Source organism: Bombyx mandarina, chromosome 09 (assembly GCF_030267445.1).
Source record: "Bombyx mandarina strain Sakado chromosome 09, ASM3026744v2".
Taxonomy (NCBI): Eukaryota; Metazoa; Arthropoda; class Insecta; order Lepidoptera; family Bombycidae; genus Bombyx; species Bombyx mandarina.
In genome coordinates this window covers 3,002,938-3,021,960 of record NC_143216.1, presented here as the reverse complement: position 1 = coordinate 3,021,960, position 19,023 = coordinate 3,002,938, and the positions used below count along the sequence as shown (strand labels likewise).

General features: G+C 37.0%; 1 protein-coding gene across 1 annotated transcript in view; it reads left to right on the top strand.

The window, feature by feature from the left end:
• The window catches only part of LOC114240787 (protein amalgam), a 77,619-nt gene extending 59,362 nt beyond the window's left edge, over window positions 1-18,257 (top strand). The window contains exons 2-10 of the mRNA XM_028171465.2: window positions 6,165-6,262; window positions 8,949-9,153; window positions 10,025-10,183; window positions 12,199-12,327; window positions 12,984-13,121; window positions 13,670-13,819; window positions 14,015-14,122; window positions 14,785-14,889; window positions 15,382-18,257. Of these exons, the coding sequence (XP_028027266.2) occupies window positions 6,165-6,262; window positions 8,949-9,153; window positions 10,025-10,183; window positions 12,199-12,327; window positions 12,984-13,121; window positions 13,670-13,819; window positions 14,015-14,122; window positions 14,785-14,889; window positions 15,382-15,401 (1,112 nt within the window). The 3' untranslated portion in view covers window positions 15,402-18,257. The remainder of the gene's footprint in view (window positions 1-6,164; window positions 6,263-8,948; window positions 9,154-10,024; window positions 10,184-12,198; window positions 12,328-12,983; window positions 13,122-13,669; window positions 13,820-14,014; window positions 14,123-14,784; window positions 14,890-15,381) is intronic.
• Window positions 18,258-19,023: the final 766 nt, after the last annotated feature.

Below are 19,023 nucleotides of genomic sequence, written 5' to 3'. Positions count from 1 at the left end.
CGGGAGCCCATAGACATCTACAACGTAAATTCACCACCCATCTTGAGATATAAGTTCTAAGATCTCAGTATAGTTACAACGGCTGCCCAACCCTTCAAGCCGACACGCATTACTGCTTCACGGCAGAAATAGGCAGTGCCGTGGTACCTACCCGTGCGGACTCACAAGAGGTCCTACCACCAGTAAAATATTCTGTTAATTTTACTGAAGTAAAGTCATGATCATTTGCAATTGGCGTTTTCCCGGAAAAATCCTGTTTTAAACACTAAACTATTTTTACTAAACTAATTTTTATGATGGCGGGACTTGCCAAACTACGTCATAATTTTTTGGTTATTATTTATAATGATATCCTGCTCTAGCTATTTCGAATTGTATTTAAAACGTCGACTTCTTGAAGCCACTCGCTTGCCATTACATTAATATAATTACATAACTACCACATAAACTTATCCTTGTAGTGGCCACAAGAACTTATCAAAGTTTCAATACAAACGGATGACTGATTTGGGAGCACATGAAGAATAAACATTTATCTAAGCATTTATTTTTATTTGTATATGGGATTTTATGTGATATAATTTTGCAAGGTAAACAAATTCAGTAGCAGCTTTCTGGATTGCTACTATACTGCAGAAGTAGGATCTTTGTATAGCACCCGCTGTATCTGCAGTGAGGTGAATGGCTAAGCCGTGGTCGATGTTACCGGGTTTCTATATAAAATTTGTTGTGTTGTCTCTAAAATACATACCTAAAGTCCATGGGCGACGGTAACCACTCACCATCAGGTGGTGGTTACCGTCGCCCATGGATTTCAGTAATGCCAGGGACAGAGCCAAGCCGCTGCCTACCGCATACGTCACGTTTCGTTAAATATAAAATAGTTTTACCTGTTTTATGTCAAATTTTTTGTTATTGTAATTTATATAAGATGCCAACCGGAACTAATATCGGACATTCTTTAGTTATATCTTCCAATAAGGTATTTTACGAGGTTATGGGTCCAACTCGTTGTAGCATTCCGATCCTCTTGCACCGTAGCTAAGTCAGTAAGTAGTACATAATATAGTCATATGTTCTTTTCCTATTTCTGCTACGAAGTATTTCTGAATCTATAGACTCCTTGAAACGCCCACCACCAGTACCGTAAACTTTTCGGAACGCATGGAACAAAGCTTTGAGGTCATCATATCTATCCATCCAACCATCGCTTAATACACCCAGGCATCCCACCCAGGGATACCGCAGGCAGGGAAAAACAATTGACAATGAAGGAATAACAACGTGGACTCCAAACCATTAAGTAATTACTGTATTAAGTAAATTAAGTAGTTACGTGTTTCAAGATCAAAATACTGGTCGTGATCGCCTTGAATAGCAGCCGTCCAACCCTTCAAACTGGAATTGGCTGTGTTCCAATAAAAGTAGGGTTATGGGCATTCCCGTGCGGGTTCACAATATGAATACTAGAGCTTTAAACAAATTCAATTGTTTGCTTCTGTAATTGAAATTAGAATTACGATTATTTTTATTGATAGATGAAAATAAATAAATAATTATATATATTTAGCAGAGCATCCAATGTAGAGTTAATGTAGAGTTCGTAATCTTACTTAAATCACGAAGGTGACTATACCTTTAATCCCTGGGCTCCTACAGGGTCCACAAATTAAATCAGAACTAATTTAGTGGATGTAGGAAACTTTCTTACTTTGCCTAGTTGAATGGCGCCGTAACCGGAGGTAGAGGCATATGATTGTTCAAGTTTATAGAGTTCTCGTTGTACTTTTGTTGGGGAGTTAACGTGGAATTTCGGGGTGTTGTAATCGTGTTTGGATCTTTACAGATTACTAGAATGAAGGTAGGAAGGATTAAGGTGATCGTGACATTCGTGAATTGATAGTTAATGGTAGAGAACGAAGCTTTGATTCGTATTACTGGTGGTAGGACGTCTTGTGAGTCCGCACGGGTAGGTACCACCACTCTGCCTATTTCTGCCGTGAAGCAGTAATGCGTTTCGATTTGAAGTGTGGAGCGGCCGTCGTAGTGCTACAGCTGTGGGTGTCTGCATATACGTTGTAGTTGTCTATGAGCTCCGGAAACCACATAACAAAAGGTGGTCTGTGAGCTCATTCAATCGTCTAAGAAATAAATTTGAAAAATCAGATTATCCTAGAACTTCTGCTAATTAGAGACTGTAGATAAGCAGACTTCTTTTTCACAGTGAAAATTATCAGAACTCTCAGATATGACAGTTGTCAAAGTAAATATCACAACATGCTTTACGAAAATGAGTGAAAATCATAATAGAGTATGTACTAATAGTGCATTTAGTGGCCACCTTAACCGTTTTGTTTCTATCGTTAAATCCTTTAGGTTGGCACGAACGAATACTTTGTCCTTCAAATATCACAATAGTAGTACTTAATTATATCACCTAAAAAAACATTCTAATTTCTGAAGGGTGCCCCACCCTTCGTTGTAACTATACACCTTAGAACTTATATCTCAAGGTGGGTGGCGCATTTACGTTGTAGATGTCTATGGGTACAATAACCACATAGCAACAGGTGGGCTGTGAGCTCGTCTAACCATCCAAGTAATAATAAAAATAAAAATAATAATAATGCTATATTAGAACTGTAGAACTGTTCGTAAGTTTTTAGAAACAGAAGAAAACTCAACTAACGGACATTAAAATATTTATTCCTTATTATTTATTTGGCTAAGGCCCGTACATAATAAATACATACCAGCGTTTGCTGAGAAAAAAAAACAGAAGTAAATAATAATAAAATAATAGTATGACTCTACACGATTTAAGATATCGTTCAACCTTTTCACGGAGTCTCCTTGACTACTTGTATTCGCATTAAATAACTATAGTTGAAAGTTAAGTAGCGAAACCAATTCGATTTCTCCTTTCGGTACTTATTCGGAAAACGAATTCGCGGAGCACAACAAATACTTTTCTATTTCCACGAATGAACAAACTCATATCTTGGAAAATGAGAAAACTATAACGATCGAGATCGGACGCGCTGAATGCTCCCTAATGCATTTTCAGAACATTTCGTTCATACGTTCGCTGGCGTTGTCTCGGGACCCATTCGTTTCTCTTCTTATATTGCTAGTGACAACATATTTATCATTTTCGTATTTTCCTGTTTATCATTGAATAATGCAGATGATGTTCGCTTTTTTTTTGCTTACTTGATGTTATTACTTTTTTGATCAGTTAATTAGGAATATTTACAGCTTTTTACTGGAAGACGAATATACTGGTGGAAAAAGGTAACCATAACTCATAAACATCTCAACGTGGATATCATTATCCACCTTGAGATGGCATGCCGAAATCGTCACTGTATTTCATAGCAGTTGTCTCTTTAAATTATTACTGGTGGTAGGACCTCTTGTGAGTCCGTATGGGTAGGTACCACCACTTTGCCCATTTCTGCCGTGAAGGAGTAATGGGTTTCGGTTTGAAGGGTAGAGCAGCCGTTGTAAACTATACTTGAGACCTTGGAACTTATATTTCAAGGTGGGTGGCGCATTTACGTTGTAGATGTCTATAGGCTCCAGTAACCACTTAACACCAGGTGGGCTGTGAGCTCGTCCACCCAACGAAGCAATAAAAAAGATAGGTCGATCCTAACCTATGACTACCGCCCTCAACCCTCAATAACAAAATGGTTTTAAACATTAATCGGTCAGCACCGAAAAAACAACAAAACAAATAATTCAATGAATATGCAACGTGTGCGTTTCATGAAACCTCTATTCTCAAATTCCGTCCCACATTGAATTTCGGTTGGTTTTAGTAATTTGATTTAGTTCAGAGTGCAGTGTACACCGCACGAGTCAATTTCGGTCAACATCATATAATGCGTTTTACTATAGCATGGCTGCGTTTAGCTTTAGGGTACATAAAATATTTTTATCACTTTCAGTCTTGTAATAACTGATTACTGTAAGATGCAGCCGCAACAAGTGTCCTTATAAATGAAGCGGTCAGCGCAAAAGCAGCCTTTCATTATTATTATATTTTTTTTCGGCCGGGGTCCGAACCTCCTCCGAGGTCCCCGCGCATAAGAGGCGCGCGGGGTATGTGAGACTCAACGATCTGCATGGTGTTGTGAGCAAACCGCGCGCAAGGATTTTAGGGCCCACCCACTAAACGACTCCCCTGCACTCTTACACCCGACGTCCGATCCCCTCCGAGGGCAGAACCCGGATGAGGTAGGGGGATAACCGCGGTCAACGTAGTGTTGACCAGACGGCGCGGCTCACCCCAAGGACGCCCAGCCGACGGAGCCTTCGAGGCGAATCGAAGGCTCTGAAACGTCGGCCGTCTCGGTACGGCAGCCCGTGAGGCCGCACAGACGGTACCGCTGGTGTCCCGGAATACCCCGTTGGACCAGAACCAGCCTGCTGGGTTGGGACGCGATACACCGCCAATCGGTCGCTCTATTACTTCTTGGCAGCGCGCTAGAGTGCTGGTAGCGCGCCGCGCGGCTTTTACCGCCTCAGGTCGCCCCTTGACCTTCACCGCAAAAGTGGCCTAGCCCACAAATTCTCATATTGGTATTTATATACTGCAATTTATTCAAAACATAAGAAAAGTTTTGATGCAAAACTGGCCTATCCCTAGTTTCACCTATAGATAACAGATACCTTTGTAAACATTATTTTTGAGCGTATTGTTTTAGCCTTTGAAGCAGTGTAAAATTAAAATGGAATCTCATGATCTCCATATTAACTATGGTAAGCTTACGACATACGATACGATAAGCTTAGGCCATCTTTGCGCGGACGACCTCAAATATGATTGGTATTCGTAGTAATTTCAACCGATACTTCATTTCGTGTTTATGTTTTTGTTTATGTTGTGTACCTTTAGAAGAAAATCTTAGCCTAAGTTCTAGTTATACACATGTTTTTTGTTAGTGTAATTATGTAAGTAAATGAAGAGCTGTGTAATAATTGTACTCGTAATGTATAAGTAGGTATAAACTGTGTCGTTCGTCTAAGTCGTCTAGGTTTGAAGCCGTCAAGTACCTATGATTTAAAATTCAATAATTTATTGAAGTGAAAACTTCTTTAGAATCGTTGTGATTTGAAACCGGATGCAACGGAAAAAACGACAGGTAAGAGACACAAATACAAAAATGTGTAGGATGAAGCAAGCAAAGAATGAGACAGAAATATACATACTATTTAATACAGCGCCATCTGTGAGATTTTTTAATACTAACGTGTGTATGAAAGCTCTTGTAGTGAATTTTAATTTAGGATTATACGTGAAATTAAAATATCAATTCACAGAGGGCGCTACCTTACAATTATTTACTAATGACAACATTTTACATATACTTAAGACGTTTAGGATAATTGTATTTTAATTTTGGAAGGTTTCACTTCTACCACGTGTGAATTGCACACATGTATTTTTTTTATTTTATTCATGAGTGTTGCAATTGAATATGCGTGGGCAGTTTATAATATATTAGGTCACTTATCTATTTTATGTGCCGTTTGGAGATGTCGCATTTGACTTGACCCTGATTACGGCTTCTGAACACACTTGAGTGCATAGTTTTCGCGTATCTAGAATTGACACATAAAATAATTGTGTATAATTAATAACTACCCTATGGGTATCCACCGCGAAGCAGTGATGCTCTCCGATTTGAACTGTAGGACGACCATTACACTTGAGACTTAGAACTCATGTCTCAAGTTGGGCGGCATCATTCAAGTTGTGATATCTATGGGCTATCTATCTATCTATCTCTTTACTGGTGGTAGGACCTCTTGTGAGTCTGCACGGGTAGGTACCACCGCCCTGCCTATTTCTGCCATGAAGCAGTAATGCGTTTCGGTCTGAAAGATAGGGCAGCTTTTGTAAGTATACTGAGATCTTAGAACTTCTATCACAAGGTAGGTGGCGCATTTACGTTGTAGATGTCTATGGACTCCAGTAACCACTTAAGACCAGGTGGGCTGTGAGCTCGTCCACCCATCTAAGCAATAAAAAAAAACTCTCTCTATCTATGTGATAACTACACGATCATGTGGTCCAAGAGACAGGTCAACGATAAATGATATTATTATGATTTAGTACTTTTATTTAATAGATACCTTTGTTCTTTTTCTTTCAGATCTTCCGAAATTTGTGGGTGCTGGCTCAAATGTTACTGTTGCAGTGGGCAGAGATGCATCATTGACATGTCAAGTCGATAACCTACAATCTTTCAAGGTGAAATTTTTAAACACAAACATATACACCCGCAAAATTATAATTTGCGTAATTATTGGTGGTAGGACCTCTTGTGAGTCCGCACGGGTAGGTACCACCGCCCCGCCGATTTCTGCCGTGAAGCAGTAATGCGTTTCGGTTTGAAGGGTGGGGCAGCCGTTGTAACTGTACTGAGACCTTAGAACTTATATCTCAAGGTGGGTGGCGCATTTACGTTGTAGATGTCTATGGGCTCCAGTAACCACTTAACACTTAGCTCGTCCACATATCTAAGCAATAAAAAAATAAAAATAAAAAAACATGTATTTTCACTAAGCTTGAAGCTTCGAGCGTTTTGTCGGCACCAAAAATATACAACAGATGCTTTTTGAAATCTAGTTTAATCAGTAACATTATGAATATAATGTGGATAAGATTTTTTTTTTGGGTAAGTGAAAAAAAAATTACTCGAGTAATACACGAAAAAAAAAAACTTCAAAGTATTTCCTGTTTGACGATAAATTGATTTTGCTCAATGAATAATTTAGATTATTTTAAAACAAAATCGAACAAGTATTACGGCGTGGCGCGTAATTTATTCACAATAGAACACCGAGCTTTCATAAAGTCGGTTTAATTAACTACGTTTATTGGCTCTTGCTCAATATTTATTATTTAAGTTTCGCCATTCGTCGAAGGAAATCTTAGTATTTTACTATTGAGTAAAGTTTTCCGATCAGATTCTCGATAGCATTGTGTTAATTAGTTCGTTTTCAATTTTCGGTGGTGAAAAGGTTTGCTGTGCTATGTTCGTAGATAATGCTTTCTGAGGCAACGGTGTGTTTTGTTGTATTACACGGGCCGACGAGCTTGCGATTCGCCTGGTGTTAAGTGGTCATTGTGGCCCAAACACATCACAAAGTGAATATCGTCACTTGCTTTTTGAAGTGAAACTTTTTTAGACGCGTTGAGAGTAAAATTTAACTCGCGACAGATTCGTTACGGATAGAGAGAAAAAATACAATTTAGGAAGAGCGAGAGTGAGAAAAGAGACAGAGCGTCTCGCGAACCACTCGACCGTTGAGAAGTTGTTAACACTGGCCCTAGCAAGAGCAGTGCTTCGCTAAATCTACCACCGGATCGGAAACGCGACCCACTGAAAAGATAGGGCGAGAAACTCAGTGGGCTGTGTCTGTTGGTCAATTCACTCGTCGAGCCCTTCGTCGCAAGCGATGGGTTCGTATACTTACTGCAGCTGCCCCACCCTTCAAATCGAAACGCATTATGAAAGCTAACATTGCAATTCTTTTACGTAACAACACCTTTGAAAATCACGTCATTTATGATTTATTTTGATTTTAAGTTCATAAGCTTTGTTATTTGCTTTTCCTTGTTCGATAAAGGTAAAATATTTTTTTGTTTAGTAAGCCTAAGTTATAAGTTTATCGTTGTTTGTAAAAGTTGTTACAATAAAGCCGAAGGTCAGAATGGGGGAGTTACTTATATCAAATTGACGAAATTGTAAATTTGTGAAGTCAGAACGGGGGGTCACTTATATCAAATCGATGCGATTGTAAATTTGTAAAAACACTAGAAATCCTAGGAAGTGTTGTTATGGAGCACGGATAAGTGATACATCCGGTCATCGTTTTCGTCGAACCCGTCGCTTGCGACGAAGGGCTCGACAAATAAATTAACCCACAGACACAGTCCACTGAGTTTCTCGCCGGATCTTCTTAGTGGGTCGCGTTTCCGATCCTGTGGTAGATTCTGCGAAGCACGGCTCTTGCTAGGGTTCGTGTTAGCAACGTCGTCAGGTTTCAGCCCCGTGAGCTCAGCTACTAGTTAAAGTTACGCTGACACAGCCTCTCAAGGCTATCAGCTTAGGTAGAAAAAAAAAAGATACATACCTGTTTCGGCCACAAAACAACTGTGCAAATCCGATTCAAGGTGTGGGGCAGACCTTACCAAATTCAGACCTCGGTATGATGTTCTCTGCTAAGTATAAAACTAAACACCAATTGGACCACGAAGTAACTGAAACATTAAGGCCAAATGTTGAAATGTCTTACCGAACGATTCTTCCACACTGCCGCGTAAATGTTTAACGATAATCGAAATCACATTACACTTATAATATTACAGAATATAATTTAATAGGTCGTTTATAGGAAGCTTCGTGCCGATTTCGTGTACATGTTTCCATTTCGTTTAGTTTTCTCTGAGGAATCGCTTGAGATGATCCCATCTTTTCGTTTTTACCATCGCAACGCCCGCCACCGGAGTAGTGTCCATCCATACTACTTAGAACCACTACGTTCGTCCCACAGTGCGTTTCCAGAAATCTTTTTTGCCACGTACCATCTGGTTTTGGAATGAATTACCCTCCACGGTGTTTCCCGGGCGTTATGACATGTTTTTCTTCAAACGAGGCTTGTGGAGAATACTGAACGGTAGGTAGCGGCTTGGTTCTGTTCCTGGCATTGCTGATGTCCATGGGTGACGGTAACCGTACTACGCGGTTTTCATACACCCCACTATAAGTATGAATTATTTTGTTGCGTTAATGTATATAACAATTACTTTCAATGTGATTTTCATCGTACAATTGCAATTGCATTTAAAGGTCACCGAAAAATAAATCGGCCACTTTAAAAATTTAATTTAAATCTAAATTTATTATTTTTTTAACTCTATCTTCCAATAGGTCGCATGGCTTCGCGTTGACACGCAAACTATACTCACAATAGCCGGACACGTGATCACCAAGAACCACAGGATCAGCGTCAGCCATGGCGACGGCGCCTGGACATTAGGCCTGAAAGAAATCGGCCCAGCTGACGGCGGACGATACATGTGTCAGGTCAACACCGAACCAATGATGAGTCAGACTCACTTCCTACAAGTTGTCGGTATGTTCTCTTTAATATTTTTCTAGAATATAGTCTTAGTAAAAAGTCCCATATATTATAGACATACACAGAGTTTTGTCTCTTTCGCTCATACTTGACGCAGACTATGTCAACTATATCGCTTATTATAGGCTTTATTTTCATTAACATAGTGAAGCTATCATTGCCATGTATTATAATGACAATATTCCTACCTGCAAAAGTAATGCAATGCATTTTGGCAGCAGGAAGTTATTCGGTAAAGTTATCCAGTGACAGTTAGTAGGAAACGATCGTAAAAACAGCTACATAGAAAGTTTGAAAACTTGAGCATTTAAAATCATTTTAAGCAAGCAGTGTTACTTTATGAAAATAGGCAACGATCATATTTAATTTTATGCTATGCTGCTTTCATTGAAGAGCATAAAACCAATTTCTAAGCATGTTTTTGAAGGTTAGTCATCCGTGACCACGAAACCGGTAATGTAATCAAAAGGTTGGAAATAACGATAATAATAAACCGTATAAAGTAGTTATAATTATATCTACAACTCTCGAAAATCTATCAAGAAAAAAAAAGTGATCAAAACAATTTTATATTATAATAATATACAAATCCTAATTAGCGTAGAAACGCTGAGAGCACACCTGAGCCTAGGCCATAGATGTCATACTAAGAATGCCCCCATCAAGGTTTCGACCATAAATCGAAATCTCATAATATAGAGAAACAAAAGTTATTCTTCCCTATACATCGGAACGCATATCTTTGCATCAGAAATAGGCAGCACGGATGATAGGTAGCCCACAATTTTCATGTTCTCCGAACCAGATTCTGTTCTTGTCAAGATCTTGTGTAAAGAAGAGCCAATGATGTTTGTTTTTTCACCAGTTCCACCAGATATTGACGATGACGCAAGCAGTGGTGAGGTACTTGTAAAAGAAGGAGAAAGTGCGGCGTTACGCTGTATCGCCACCGGGACCCCACTTCCCAGCATAACATGGAGAAGGGAAGACTCTAGACACTTCAAAATAGATAATCAAACATTAGGTGAGTATCTGAAAGTAATGTTTACGCTTTGTAGCAAAAATAAGCAGGATGGCGGCGGCACCTACACGTGCGGGCTTATGATACGCCCTACCGCCTTAATTTCAAGAAAGTCTTTGGTTGTAAGTTTGATAGCATCAATGGTTTCGATCTAGTCCATAAAACCAAGAACTATCGACAGCGTGAGAAACTTTCATCGTTTCCAAACAAATGCTAATAGCCGCTTAATGATTTTATATATACTTTTTGGAATTTCTTTATCTCTACGTCTACTAATATGAATCAATCTTAATTCAGGACAACCGAAAAGCCTCTAATGCTCTTCAAGTAATGATATTATCCTCGTTCAGTCGTTAATACACGTGTGAGTCGTTTTTCGATAATCTTTCGGAAGTCTAGTGTGGGTATCAAGCTCAATAATCCCAAAAAAACCTTCATTGAGAGGCAATTCGGAATTTTCTTGGAAGGATTTCTTTTATGCTCATCACAGGTAGAATTTTTCCGTATAAAGTTAATAGTCAATCAAAATTTTCGAAAGCATATTCTGAGATCATTCGGGACGAGAATCCTGATTATTTCTACTCCGAATATACGCTCATAAATTGAAGCTTGAACTATCGTTATGCAACAGAATATGTTTCTGGATGGGTGGCGTCATTACAGTCCCAATTTCTATTTTATGCGGTAGCTTTGTATTGGTTAAGCCGTGATTTCGTTCACTCATTAAAACAAAAATTAACAATTTCATATAATTTTTTCCTCGCATTTTATGTAAATACACATATCGTAAGATCACAATTAACCTTTGTTTAAACTGTCCAAAATATTTCGGAATTTGTGTATTATATTAAACAATATTGCACAATTATAATTCCCAAAAGCAAAGCATAATGTTACAGCTATTATTATGGAGCATTAGCTATAATTGGTGGTAGCTTATAAACAAAACAATTCGAAAACATCTCCAAAGTTCTACCTCGAAGTGATTTTGCAGATAACAAGAAACCGACTACGTCTCTACCAACGTAACTTGAAACAAGCACTTGATGTTTCAATACTTAGAAAGTCTCAAGTATAATAATACTCTGCAGTTTTGTACTGAGTTTGTTTAAGCGTACAATGCAAATAAGAGTTTACATTCAATTTATAACCGCAGCCACAAAAGTTTCTCCTTTGTATGGCCGTAGTTAGTTGTTGGAATGGCGACAACTTGTGTGCATTACTGTGACAGTTTTTGCTGAGCTCCGCATTGTATGTTTGCCGAGCCACAGTAGTGTGAATGCCAGATAAAGGCTATTTCAGAGCGAATTTAAATAAAACGATTGTTTGTTTGGGGAATTAAGGGAAATTGTGCTAATTTTGCGAGGTTTATCATAATTATATTAATATTCTAACAAAATGTCTTTGATGATCCTCAATTTGTGTTCATTGGTAAACGAAAACAAATATATTTCCATTTTAAATTTTATTAGATAACTAGCGGCCCACTCCGGCTTCACTCGGGTCTTTAACAAAAATTTCAACGATATTTAACGTTGTTTTATTTTTTAAAATAAAATAACACTTATTGCGGCATAACTATAATAGTTAGACATATGCTGTCCCGACACTTTTTGTAAATAATAATGTGTTCTACAAAGCCGTAGTACATTATTTTATTCTATCATCAATAATTTTCGATGTAAATAATATTTTGGGTTTTTTTTTTTTACACCTTGGGTTACATTATTGGAGTTTTAGTAAGGATCCCTAATTTTTTTTAAAAAAGATCACTCGGGAATAGTATAGCTTCCAAACAGTGAAAGAATTTTTCAAATCGGTTCAGGAGTTTTGGAGCCTATTCAATACAAACAAACAAACAAATCTTTCCTCTTTATAATATTAGTATAGAGTATAGATAATATAGTACACAGAGGTAATACAATAAATGCGTAACACATAGATACGTATGTCTCTGGTGCAACAATTCTGTTGTAGAACAATGTATGAATGCATCAATTTCCTGTCCTTTGTTCAAGTCTCCAAATGGAACAGTCCGTGGTTGAATCTAACCGGAGTCGAGAGAGCATCGTCTGGCGCATATCTGTGCATCGCCACAAATGGCGTGCCTCCTTCAGTAAGCAAGAGGATTCCAATCAACGTTATGTGTGAGTTTTAAAATAGTTATTGTGTCTAAAATTCTATAAAATATGCTTGATATGAAACTGAAGTTTGTAGAATTTGGTCTTTAACAATTTGCATGGGTTCATTTTAATAGAGAACGTGATTGGGGAGAGCAGGTAAATTTCTTATTTATTTTTTCGGTTCACAAACGTCCTTAGATTTTTTTTGGAAATTTTTTTTGATACTCGTATTTATAACGTTGTATATGCACAAAGATAAAATCGATGCCTCCAATGAACACTACGCTAACTCCAAATTCGTAGGTTTACAGGAGGAGCGTTTAAACGAAAAAAGTTGATAAAATCTTTATTATTGCAGATATATTTATGGTTTTTTTTTTGTGAAACTAGCTGATTTACTCTTGCTTCGAACCCCATCAATAATAATTTGTAATACTTTTAAAATAGTGAAGCGATTTGCGTGAAAAACGAAAATTTCAAAATTTTGAGTCAAAGTAGTGTACATTGGAGGCATCGAAATGTAAGCAACAACGAACAAAGTATAAAGTCTTGATACTAAAACACAGAGCTACTTTTGAGGCATTTAAAGATGTTCTTAGTGTTCGAACAAGCTAATAAAACGCTTTATTATTTTAATAAAATGTAAGCAATAATATTAGTGCTATATAATTTTATTATAGTCGGGCCATCAGTATGGGCTGGTCGTGTAGCTGTAAGAGCACCAGCTGGAGGTGCTGTAAGCCTTCAGTGTACAGCTGAAGCATTTCCGCATCCAGGTGTATATTGGACACTAAATGGGGAACAGCGACTTGTAAACGGTGAGGATTAATTTCTTAGTAGAGTTGCATTTCTCACATATGATAAGTGTTTTTGCATAGATCTTATATCAAGCGATTATCAGGGTCCACAAATAAAGTATCACGTTACTCTCACTCTGAAACGTGTCGTCAAAATCTCTATTTTATTGGAATAATGACTATCCATCTCTTTAAAACAGATACACTGTTGCTTGACCCCAAAAACATTTAGGAAAATCACTAATAGCCTACCACACCGCTACTGTTATCTAACATTCTCTACTATAAGTAATTGACTATTTATTTTTTGCCAGTCTGATATTGTTATTTATTCTCTTCATTCGTGAATAGATAATCAATACATGTATAAGGGAAATTGGCATTAGGATCATATGATGAACTTATGTTATAGCTACATTATGCTTATTTGACCGCTTGACATAAAAGTGATTCACGATATAAAATATTAGATTAGATTAGGTTAAGATAAACATTTGTTCAATTCCTCAAATTTTATTCAAATCCGGTATAGTGGAATGAACAATGAAAATACTCATTTTATTTTATAGGTACAAAACATAGATTGAGTATTAGTTCAAGAGGATATCGACATACGGTGAATTTAGTTGTGACTGACATGTCTATAGAAGATGCTGGAGCTTACAGATGTCACGTCGAGAACACGCTTGGGAAAGCCCAGGCGGAATTGTTTTTACATCGTGAGTATTGAATTTCGAGGAAAGTACCAAATAAAAACCATTGAACCGACTAAGCAGCCCATATTTATATTATTTTTCAAGTATTACTTACTCTCATTCAGTATCTTCTTGTATGCTTCCTCAAAACTAGTTTTTACAATCCATATTTAATAGATAAATCTATATTGACTATTTACACTATATTCTATCCTTCAGTTCTAACAACAACAACCACGACAACCACTTCTACTACTACTACTACAACTACAACTACAACCACAACATCAACTACGAGTCAACCGCCTACAACTACACCGGTCGCATGTAAGTTTACAATTTTTGGTAACATTTGATTGCTAAGTTCCGACGTCATATCTAACCGTGTTATTAAATTTCTGCACGCCCAACTGATCGTAAAGTTGCACTAAGTTCAAGTTTATAAAAATCAATTGTTGGATAATTGGGTAGGGTCCTCGTGTTAATGTAGAAATACTGTTATAGAAATCACAAGGTAAATCCTGCCACCTTGACGTGTGAGATTGAAGTCTCAAATATGATAAAATATTGTTTAGCGGTTGTTCCAACCTTCAAACCACAACACGTTATTTCTTCGCGTACCTACCCATGTGAGCTTATAATAGATCTTACAACCAATAAATGCGATCGTTGTATACCGGAGTAATAGGCAAAGAACGTTATCCTTTTTTGGTATATCCCGTAGTCGTTTTTACGCTACTAACGACAAGAGTTCGGATGATGTTAAACACCACACAGCCAAATTATTCTTTATTATTTATTGTGCACACAGTTAATACAATACAATTATTGCGAAAAGTTATAAAATGGCGAGCTTAACTCAACAATTGAGTTGTCTACCAGCTAACCGTTCTTAAAGAAGGAGAGCTTTACATAAGTGGGTAGATTCTAGGTCAGTAGTTCTGGTAGGTTATTATGTTCAGTTGAAGAAATTAATTTATAATTTTTAGATGATACAGAAAGGCATCTAGAACAACTTCACCGCGGAGTCTTAGAAGATCCTGCTCTTAACAATCCATACGTTGTTCTCAGCCAACACCAAATGCAGAATCTCGGTATGCATTAAATCATATTCAAATAATATATTTTTTATTGCTTAGATGGGTGGACGAGTGCGTGGCCCACTTGGTGTTAAGTGGTTACAGAGATCAACTATGTAAATGCCGCCACTTGAGATATGAGTTCTAAGGTCTCAGTATAGTAGTACAACGGCTGCCTCACCCTTCAAACCGAAACCCATTCATGGCAGAAATAGGCAGGGTTGGTGGTACCTACCCATACGGACATCAGTAAGAAAAATATAATCTGAATGTATGATATGTTATATTTTAGGGAGACATTTTTACAGAAAAATGTTTTGTAGTCTCTGGAATTAGTTTTTGTGTGTAAAGCCTTGAGGAAAGTCTATGTGATGCCTTGACACTAAAAGTGTTTAATGTTTCTATATATCAGTTTCGATGTATGCTTTTAATCAATCTCAATAACACAAGCCTCACTGTTATTGGAATTAATTTGTATTGTGTTTTATTGAGAGTGAATAATTATAGAAATGATGACGACAATGTGACCAGAGGCCGGGGTTCGTGGACCCTGGAGTGACGGTTGGCCTCCAATGGAAGCTTCAGCACCGAGAAATTTTCATGTCAGCATTGGACTATACGTAATGTTCGTGATAATAGCGTGACGTTTAGAACTGTGAGAATTGTATGCTATGATGACAATTGAACTTTGTAACTAAGATTGTTGAAGCGGCTTCCTAAATGATACGTTTAAGGCTTCGTCAAACAGAACGCGTATTTAGCGCGCGTCAGAACGCTAAACTGAAGGCGCGCTATGACGCCGAGATGTGTTGTACTATTATGGTAATAAACTGTCAAACAGAGCACTAGCCCTATAAGTACGCAATGCTCTGTCGCGGCGTTAGGACGCTTTGACGTCAGGCGTTGTAATTTTTTACAAATTTCATTAATTTAGCGTCGGTGTGAATGTGTATTAAAATACTGGATAATACCCGAAAAATTTATGGAATTAGAAAATAGTTATTTTTATACAATGCAACATCTGAATCACTCGACATCTTAATACTTTTAAATTTTCACACTGCTATCGAAAGGCTCTATGATTTGGCGAATGCGTTACGTCAAGGAGCGTTGGACTCATCTAGTCAATTTGTGTGACATGAAAAGAGCGCGACGTTAAAACGCTGCGCTAAGTACGCGTTCTGTTTGATGAAGCCTTTACAAACTATGATTCCAATTGAAAATAAGACATTCCGTTTTGTAACGATTTTGTCCACGCGTAGGAAGAGACTGTTTAATGCTACGATGTAAGTGATCGATGTGAATCTAACTATAGATAGAGTATTCAGTTGAAGACAGTGATGACTTTCCTGAAACTCTATACCCACGAATTAGAGTAAAGTAATTAAGTTTCCATTGCTAATTTTGAATCACTTTATTTCCAAGAAGCATATTATCTTTAATTAATACTGTTTAATTAACAGTAAATTTTAATACAGTAGTAGAATTGCAATTTTCGTCTTCATTTAACACTCAGTCTTCGACAGAGATAAAAGAGGTTATGTAGCAAACGAATTTTAGTTACAAGAATTAAATTGAACTTTGCGAAGTTATAAACAGATTTGTAAGCTTCTCGGAAATTAAGTGTTTCGTTGGAAGCATTAAGCTTGGAAACAACGCAACGATTGCGGAAAATTGAGTTTATCGATAAATGTAAATAATTAATGTTGATTTGTACGAGATTGTTCCCTTTGAGAGAATAAACATATTTTTTTTGCTATCTCCGCTGTGAACAGTTAAGCAAATTATAATCGACACATTGTTAACAAAAAAAATCGGTTGTCTGTAAAGTCGGTTTACTGATGATAGTTGAACGTGACAACGTCATAAGAAAATACTGATGGAATGGTTTCATTTTTCAAAAGAAAATTTTAATTTTATTTGTTTGATAGATATTTTGTATGGAAAATTGACATCACATTCACTTTTCACTGAACTTCATACTTGACGAAAACATGTAAATGTATTGTTTATCAGCTGTCCACGCGGATGCATCGCTCACTAAAGTAGGAGAGATAGATGACGAACGCTGCCGAACGCGGAGTCCGATTGTGCCTCTTTGTCGCTCGTTGCGCGCTCTCGCTTGCACTTCAAGCCTTAAATGGAATGTCTCAAGGAGTCATGTTTTTTCGTGCATGCAGCCGGCTCCATCGAATTATAAGACGTTGTCACGTCAAAAAATCAATCTCTGTATATAATTCCTCGAGAAGCTAGCCATATCATATTTCTAAAATACTTTATTATGTTAAAACCTTTGGCATCTACTCCGATTATATAGGCGAGTTTTTCATTCTGTTCATCCAATTTGAATGGTTTTAGTTGATTGATCCACGTAGTCTCTGTCAGCATTATAAGCTTTTCCTTGTCTCTTAACCCGAAATTAATTAAAATATACGAATCGCGTTGTGCTATATTATCTTAATCCTTTTTATTTGATGTTCAAGAAGGTTATTTGTAATTGACGAACAATTTACTTTCAACAGTTACTGACCGTTACCTATTATTTCGGTTTTCACCAGACGTAACCGTAATTAAAATTACTTTTACATAATCAACTATCTAAAACTACCTTTAAAGCTGTAAAATATTTGAAACGTCGGAAATAATAAATTGAAAATAATAAATATGAGATTAAACCGTACAAGTAGTTTTAATTATGACCGCTATCTTTTAGGTGCTTTGGAGATCATTTTCTGGAAATAAATCTAAAAGTGAAAGGCCATTTGGCTTAAGCGAAATTTCTTATGCGTTTTATTAGCATTAACAGTTCGATGTTTTAATTGAACTTCATTTAAGTTTACTCCAATCATATAGCTGAAGAAGTCTTTTTGTTAAGATATATTTTTTTTAATTTTAAACTTTAAATGGATATCCTGTAAGTTGCAAAAATGTCACTTAGACCAAAGCCTTTCAGTCCTCGATGTAATTTATACCTTAAACGCTGATGGTAAAACTACTTAAGTGTTTCTTCTATTAGTTTCATAATTTTTTGAATTATATGTTCAACCAATGATATTTCCAAAACTCGTGTTTTCGCCTCAACAAAATCCAAGCTTAAGTCACATTCGTAACGATCATTTGGCTATCTTTGGATCTATTATTTGGATTTATATTATGGAAAATTTATCAAGGCTATGATTCAATTATGAAATGATTGATTCGTGTCTAAACCTTTTGATTTCGTTTAAATATTTGAAAGCTTTTCTGTGTGTACTGATCCAATTTGTTTTCGTAAACCGTGTTATTTATAATTAAATTATCTATGCCTAACTATTAATATGTATAAAGCGATCCTTAAAATTGTAATTATTGTTCCGTTGTATAAATAAATTGTAAATTTTTAATTTGTTTTTATTTCACTCTCACTGCATTAATATTAAGTATACGATATTCAAGGTATGGCTGTCAACTACTAAACATCACAATTTCTAATTTCCCATGATTCAGCTCGAGCAATGGTAATTGTTACTCAGCTGTTACTAATCAGACTCCAGACTTTTCAATTAAGCTTTTTATTTGCTTCAAACCACTCTTGACTCAGTTTGATGGAAAAAAAAAAAAAATCAATAACTCTCTGTCTTAATGATGATTCATATGAAATGATCGATACGAAATATTCACTGATTTAGTTGGTAGCATGTTCAAATTTTTTGTTATACATTGATAATGTGCGCTTTACATGATCGTACTCATTAAACTTTGGACTCGTAGTTACAGTTTTAGATATAAGTGGAATTGGATTAAAACTGGTGGTAGGACCTCTTGTGAGTCCGCGCGGGTAGGTACCACCGCCCTGCCTATTTCTGCCGTGAAGCAGTAATGCGTTTCGGTTTGAAGGGTGGGGCAGCCGTTGTAACTATACTGAGATCTTAGAACTTATATCTCAAGGTGGGTGGCCCATTTACGTTGTAGATGTCCATGGGCTTCAGTGACCACTTAACACCAGGTGGGCTGTGAGCTCGTCCACCCATCTAAGCCATAAAAACAAAAGAAGGTAAAGTAATTTCCATGATTATGTATTGGTCTATCAAATCAAGTACTTGCTACGAGCCCGCTTCATGGCAGCTAAAAATGTTGCGTCATTGCAGAAAAGCCTATATTAAATTTCAT